This window comes from Loxodonta africana, chromosome 7 (assembly GCF_030014295.1).
Source record: "Loxodonta africana isolate mLoxAfr1 chromosome 7, mLoxAfr1.hap2, whole genome shotgun sequence".
NCBI lineage: Eukaryota > Metazoa > Chordata > Mammalia > Proboscidea > Elephantidae > Loxodonta > Loxodonta africana.
In genome coordinates, this window is record NC_087348.1 from 47,482,238 (window position 1) to 47,489,709 (window position 7,472).

The 7,472-nt window shown below is 51.0% G+C and overlaps 1 protein-coding gene across 1 annotated transcript; it reads right to left on the reverse strand.

The window, feature by feature from the left end:
• Positions 1 to 1,705: 1,705 nt before the first annotated feature.
• FJX1 (four-jointed box kinase 1) lies at positions 1,706 to 4,811 on the reverse strand. The gene has a single exon (XM_003412122.4). The coding sequence runs from the start codon at positions 4,567 to 4,569 to the stop codon at positions 3,262 to 3,264; it is 1,308 nt and encodes a 435-aa protein (XP_003412170.1). The 5' UTR covers positions 4,570 to 4,811; the 3' UTR covers positions 1,706 to 3,261.
• Between the last annotated feature and the right edge of the window lie 2,661 nt (positions 4,812 to 7,472).

The window sequence follows — 7,472 nt, forward strand, 5'->3', positions numbered from 1 at the left end:
AGCCCTGGTGGTGCAGTGGTTATAGCGCTGGGCTGCTAACCAAAAGGTCAGGGGTTCGAATTTACCAGCTGCTTCGCAGGAGAAAGATGTGGCAGTCTGCTTCTGTAAAAATTACAGCTTTGGAAACCCTGTGGGGCAGTTCTACTCTGTCCTATACGGTCGCTGTGAGTCGGAATCAACTTAACAGCAACAGGTTTGGTTTTTATTATGTGCCTATATGTTTTATATGTTAACACTTAAATCCCTCAAGACGCTTATCAAATCTACATTTCACAGATGAGGGAACTAAGTTAAATGGCTTATTGAAGATAAATAGGTGGGGGATAGAATTCAGAATAAAATCTGTCTGCAGAACCCATTACTCTTTCCACCACATCACATTGCAGCCGGGAAGTTTTCTTTCCCATTCATCTGAAAAATGATTTGGCTCTGGCGGCATTCACTGACCATGGCAAAACTTTAATTGGTCTTTCCATGCCACAGCCTACTGATTATCCACAAGGAATAGCAACAGTTAAAGCCTGTTCTCTGGAATTAAGTCTTGATTCCCTTAACAACTCCACCATGTAATTAAACTTACCTCTCCAACAGGCAGATATGGTTCACTGAAGAATCTGAGAAGAACTATTGAAACTCTGCGGAGTGAACTTGCTCTGGGTTCACCATAGTCAAGTCTGGGCTTGGAACTGAAGCTAAGAATGCAGAGAATGCTGCCAGTCCAGACAAAGCACCAGTCATGAAGCTATAGGGAATTAGGGTGGATTTCCTGTGCAAACTGTGAAACCTCTAATTTAGCTCTGCTTATTGTTTTGCTCCATGAGCATGTCGGGTAAAAATGCAGGTTGCTGAGTATTTATCCTTTCCTTGGAGCTGCCTCCGTTGATTTAGGTGGCAAATCATATAGGTGTTAGTCATCAGAAATGGAAAATGTTTCTTTTTGGAAGGTATAATTATCAGAGGTCTCACCCTAACAGTATCTTGTGAAAAGATATATTTGCCATTATTAGTACATTTTTGTGGATGTGTTATGAAAAAATTTGGCTTACACCACAAGTAGTTTATGGACTGCATTTTTTTTTTTACCCGAGATAAGATTTGGCTTAGCATACTGAAAATGTAAGGATAGCATTAAATAGTTAAATTATGCACCATGTGGTGATAGTGAGTGAGAAGGGGAAGCCACAGAGATTCAGTATTTTCATGAGCCCATAAAACCCTAGGAAGGTGTGCTTAAAGGCAAGTCAAATGAAAAACTATTAAAATTGTAACCCAAAGTGGCTTTGAGTTAAAAGTCATTACATAAAAAGAAGATAAAAGGCAATACTGCTTGGGCCCATACGCTAAACAAAATGCCAAAGTAAAACACCAATGGGCTACAAAACAAACAATAACCACGCCCCCCCCCGCCCCATCCAAAAAAGAATGAGAAAACCCAACACTATTTTCTATGTTTCAAGTCCCTCAAGAAGTAAGGGTCCAAATGTCATATACAAAAACAATCGGAAAAAACCCATTGCTATTGAGTGGATTCTGACTCACAGCCAGCCTGCAGGACAGAGTAGAACTGCCCCACAGGGTTTCCAAGGAGCAGCTGGTGGACTTGAACTGTGGACCTTTTGGTTAGCAGCTGAACTCTTAACCACTATACCACCAGGCTCCATCATATAGAGTACAGCAGATTTTTCTGGTCTCACAATGGCTACTCAGACTATGCAGTTAGTTACCCAGAAAACACAGTGGAACCTCTTCAGAGAGCTGGCCAAGTCCAGATGTTGGAGATTATGATCTCCCGGAAACAATGGAATTTCTGCCAGGAGATTAAAGAGAAGAGCTAATTTATGACTTTCTCTACCTGTTTGCAATATGCGCCCAGCTTATTATCTGCACATTGTGATGCACGGGAATTACAATGCTGAAAATAACGTGCAACACGTGACCACTGTAGTTAAGTCTAAACAGGGGACATTTGTCATTTTTTAGTCTGCACATCTGGTTCTATTGTATTTGCCAAATGATTAATATAGAAATATATTACAGTGAAATCCTTTTATATCAAAGTTTTATTTGCCAGGAAATAGAACACTTTTCCCCCATCTCTCTCCCCACTTCCCCCCCCATTCTAGACTGAACTCTGAAATTTCCAGCACTAGAGTTCATTTGAGTGAGCAGGGCAGGAAACCTGCTCTTGTCTTTGTTCAATTCTCTAAGTTCTGTAGTTACAACTGGGGTGGATATGCGTCCTTTGTTTTAAAAGCATATCCACAGAGGCGGCCTTAGAGCTTATTCTGTAAGCAGGTGGGGCCTCAGAGACCTCAAACAGTTAAAAGCAGAGATGAAATTCTAAATCTTAAACTCCCTTTTATTGAAATATAAGTTTGTTTAGTATATTTACACCACATTTTATGCACATATATACAGAGAAGGCAAATTTTGTCAAATAAAAAGTTTTTCTTAATAAAAAATTAAAATAACAAAAATAAAGTGCATGAAACTGATTTTTTTTTTTTCTTTCTGGTGAACATCATCATTGTCATCATTTTGGTCGGTTGTGAGGGGGAGGAAGAAGAAACTCATTATTTCACTCAGTGCATCCAGCTGGTCTTGCACTCAGTAGCCTTCAGGGCAAAATGACAAGGGGTCAGGGACAAGTCAGGCAAACATCAGGGTGTGCAGGGCTCCCCAGGGTTTAGAGGTCCTGCTCTTTGTCCTATAGGGAGTCGCTGCTCTTCTCTTAACAGTGATCTCACCATCGCGGCTCTGAAACAAAGGGAGAACACAGGAAGGGGGCTCCACCAGCCAATGTCACAGCCCTGCTCCAGGACCACCAGCGCTGCGTTTGGTAGGAAATTGCAGAATTAACTCAATGGCTCCAATGGGTTTTCCTTTTTCGGAAGGGGAGAGAGGGGACCCAGGAATGGGGTGTACCTCCCACAGAGATGGCCAACCGGGGACAAAAACCCGGTAGCCAGTTTCTTCGGATCCCAAATTCCGTGTTAACATAGGGAAGAATCCTTGTGCAAGGCTAGGTGGCGGGAATGTTACACTTCTCGTCTCAGTGAGTTCATCCTCCCAGAACTTTGAAAGGAAACAATTTGGGATTGAAAGAAAGGGGCAGGTGTATGAATCTGAAGTTTTTTAGACGCCTCCTCACTCGGGGCGCTCGCTGGGCGTTGGCCGGCTGGTCCCAGGCGGTGGCAGAGGCGACGGCCCTTCCCTTATCATCCATCACCGCGTCCGGGGTCTCGCTCCCTCTGGGTGATGCTAAGCCCCTGGCCAGCGGCCGTAATTGGCCTTACAGTGCAAAATGTGCTTGGCGAGGAAGTCGAGGCGGTGCTGCAGCAGCAGAGCGTGGGGTTCGGCGAGCGCCGCCAGCTCCGGGAAGCGAGGCTCGTAGCGCCGGTAGAGGCTCAGCAGCCTGGCCGCCGCGTCCTGGCCGCGATGCAGCTCCAGGACACGCCACGCTGTCCGCTCGCGGAACACGCACACCGATTGCAATAGCGGCTCGTTATATTTGTCCCACATGCCCGCCACCCGGTAGCCGTGCACCAAACCGGCCTCGTTGTCCAGAAAAACCAGCGCCCCGCTGGGTCCGCGGTGCAGGTTGCTGGTGGCGCGCTGCATGACGCGCGGGTCCCACTGCAGGCTAAAAAGGTTGCTGACAAGCCGGTCGAAGTTGGCTGTCAGGTAGTCAAAGAGGATCAAGTCGGTCCATTGCACCAGGTCCACCAGCTCTGCCTGGCTGCGGTTGGTCAGCTCGTCCCCGGCGGCGCGGAGGGGCCGCAGGCGGCCGTCCTCTGAGCGCCAGGGCGCAGGCACTACCACATCCGTGAGGTTGGGCAGCCAGCGCGTCAAGCTCACCACGCTGCCCTCGGTCCAGTGAGCTGCGCGCAGTTCCTCCTGCACCTGTGCCCACTGCGCCCCCCGCGCCTCCACCCGGGCAAGGGCCAGCGGCGGCACGTGGCGCTGGAGGCCCAGCAGGCGCGCCAGGTAGTAGGACAGGGCCTCGCCCTGTATTTGCTCCGGGTTGATGCCATAGCGCACGCAGGCGCGAGTGCCGTCGGCGAAGTGGGCCAACCGGTTGGAGCTACGCCCGCAGCCCCCGCGCTCCAAGGCTACCACCAGGGCGCCGCGCGCCGCCTCCAGCCACGCCGCTGCCTGGGCCTCCGAGAAGCCCCGGGGCACCTGTTCCTCCAGACCGCGGCTCCAGAAGACGCCCCCGTGCACCACCGCGCTTTCGGCTGGCCGGGGCCGCCCGGCTGACGCGTGCCGCCTGCGCTCGCCCGGGGGTCGCCCGGGCGGCCCGTCCGCGCCGGCCGCTAGGGTGAGCAGCGCCCGGAAAGTTTTCAGGGAGCCGCCGTGGGCGTCCCGCGGCAGGGGCGGGGGCAGAGGTAAGCGCGGCGCGGGGCCACCGCTCCGGTCCAGGAGCCACGGGAGTTGATCTTCGGGCGGCCGCGAGGCGTGTATTTCGGTCCGCGGTGGCAGGAGCCCACCCCACAGAGCCAGCAGAGAGCCCAGCGCCAGCAGCCAGAGCCCCGCGGTGGCGGCGGCACCCCGCATCCTCCTGCCCATGCTCCCGCGGCCGCGCCGGCTTCAAACCGAGCCAGGGCGCCCGGGTCCCGGCGGCGAGGCGGGCCCAGCAGCGTGTTGGCTCCGGGGCTCCAAGCGCCTCATCCCCATCGCGGCCGCGGGGCGCTGCGAGGCTCTGTCCGGTGCGCAGCTCGGCGCTGGGAACTCGTCTCGCCGCCGCTTCCCAGCTGCTTTTGTATTTCGTTGTGAGACCCTCCGGCCAGCGCGATTCACAGGCGCTCAGACCACGTGGGAGCGTGGGGGATCCCCCTCCCCCTCCTCCGCCGCCGCTCCCCGCCCCCCGCTCGCCCGCCCTCTTCCCCTCCTCTTCCCCTTAAAGTGGCAATGGCTCTTTCCAACCCGGAGAGGCGGCCCCACACCCTTTCCAGGACTTAGGGGCCGGGTGGAAGCCGGACGGGCGGCTCCCGCGCGGGGGCGTCGCAGGAGGCAGTGCCGAGCTGGAGTCTGATGTCCGGGCCGAGGGACGCGCCCCTGGCCCTCGCGGGGGTGGGTGGTCATCGGGTCCCTTCGCCTGGGTGGCGCCTAGTCTCCTGCGAACTTCAGACAGCCCGCGACCACGCTCCGGGCCCGGTCGGGTGGGGCTCTGGGCGGGTCCCTTTGCCTTCTCCGTTTCCGACCGGTGAGATTCACGCCTCCTTTTGTACCGTAAGTCCCCGGGATCTTTCGGAGCCAGAGAGGATGTGACTCCAGCCCGAGAAGGGAATCATTTGTAGCAGACAACTTTGAACCGACCTCTCCCCTTTTCCCTGGCGCGCCCACCACCGCCGGTCACGGCGGGCTTGTGGACTTGAGGTTGGAGGCTCCGCAGTTTCCATGCAGCTCACGCGGAATTTTTTTTTGTGTGTGTGTGCACGGAGAATATTACCTAGACCCGCTTCCATTCATTCGTTTATTCTTTCAACAAAGCGACTGTCCCCGACTCCTCGTCTCTGGCCAGAGCAGCGAAATTCCAGCCCCAGTCCTTACCGAGCTTGCATTCTACTGAGACGTTCCGGTTGTAATGAGAGCGTACAGTGCGGTGGAGGGGGTGTCAGGGACGACTCCTCTAAGGAAATGATACGTTTTGCCCAGGAGGAAACTAGGCGTAGAAAAGGGCTGGAGCTTGCTCAACACCCCACAGCTGGCAAGTGGAGAAGCTAAAATTCAAACTCGTCTCTACCGGTACGCAGGCTGCTTGATTTTCCCTCCATCAAGAAAGTGCAATACTTTTATCAAGTTGCCAGCTTTCTCAGTTTTTTTTTAATTCACTGTCATTTGGCCAATCACTTTATTCCCCAAATCTGATTTTTCAGTTAAAGAAACAAACACACATACAGAAATCCTCATATAGCGTTTGACTTAATAGTTTATTGGAAAAAGAAATGGTTGGGGGGTGGGTTCGGGAGCGGGAGCAGCCAGAAAGCAGAGTATCTCCTTCCGGATACCTCTGGGTTAAAGACACTAGGAAGGCTCTCGGATAAGGAAGGATCAGCTCCTCCCCCTCCCCTCTCTACACCAGAAGTGTACCCCTGATCCAAGCCGAGCTTCCCAGCACCCCGCTTAAACAAATGGTGGGGAAGGTAGAGAGCTCGCCTCCTGGGAGCCAGAGTCTGACATCTGTTTCCTTACACGCGTTCCTTCTCTTCCTCCCCTTCCCCCATCAGGTGCATACGCAGGTTGTCAACTGTACTAGCTCATCTTCTGGCACTGATCGTGTTTTATTCTCCATAGGATGAATTTTCCAGTAGTGCAGGGCAGTTATCCTAATGCTGGCGGCTGAGCAGTTGCATCAAAAGACCATATTCGGGGCCTTCCACCACGACCCAGGGTACCTTCAAGTGTTTTCATTGGTGTGGTGAGTGTACATTGTCCCACGTGTGGGGTCTGGATTGAATCCGCTCCACATCCCACTGTGGCTGTAGTCTGCCTTTTTATAGATTTTATCTGATGATGAGCTTACTGTGGCTCCCCTATGGATACATCAAAACATGTTAATTCCTAAAAAAAAATACTGTCTTCCTGCTCTGCTCACTCTCTTCCCTCATTTTTCCTTAGAGGGCAGGGACTATGTTTTATCAAGTCTTTATTTCTCATATACATCTAACATAGTATCTTACACTAAACAGGCGGTCAGTAAATTGAATTTAATTTTTTGTCTTTTGGTTTAACGTTTACCGGGTTTTTTTTTTAAAGTGCCGCGCTTTTAACTGGGCAAACTGTAAGCAAGAGCGCCACCTTGTGGGCATAAGTAGAATATCTAGCTAGAGAACAGTATACTTTTTAGACCGTTAAGTCAGTTAAATTTTGAGAATATTAACTCAAGCCATGTCCTAGGTGCTATGGAAAAACCCAAAGTACTTGGTGTTTCTGTCTCTTTGGCTGTTAAAAGCTAAAATAACTACAAAAGGTAGTTCACTGGAAACTGCGTGAGGAATCAGTTTTATCTATTTTATGCTACCTGGGCACAATGCCTGGCACTTAGTGGGTGTTCAATAAAAATTTGCTGCATAAATTATTGGGATGTTAATAAGATGGAGCTCTGCAAGTAACATGTATCAGGTGTTCTGTTTCTTTTTTTTTTTTTTAACACCTTACTACTAAAGGAAGGAGACCTGGTGGTACAGTGGTTAAAGAGCTCTGTGGTTTGAACCTACCAGCCACTCCACAGAAGTAAGATGTGCCGCCTGCTTTTGTAAAGATTTACAGCTTTGGAAACCATGTGGGGCAGTTCTACTCTGTCCTATAGGGTCACTATGAGTCAGATCCACTCAACTGCAGTGGGGGGTTACTGCTAAGGGACATAAAATAAGAACTTTTATAAATTTTTAAAGGAAAAAAAACCTGTGAAATCTCTGCATAATATATGGAGAGGAAGCACCTTATTTTCAGTTTTTGAGGGCTGAGCT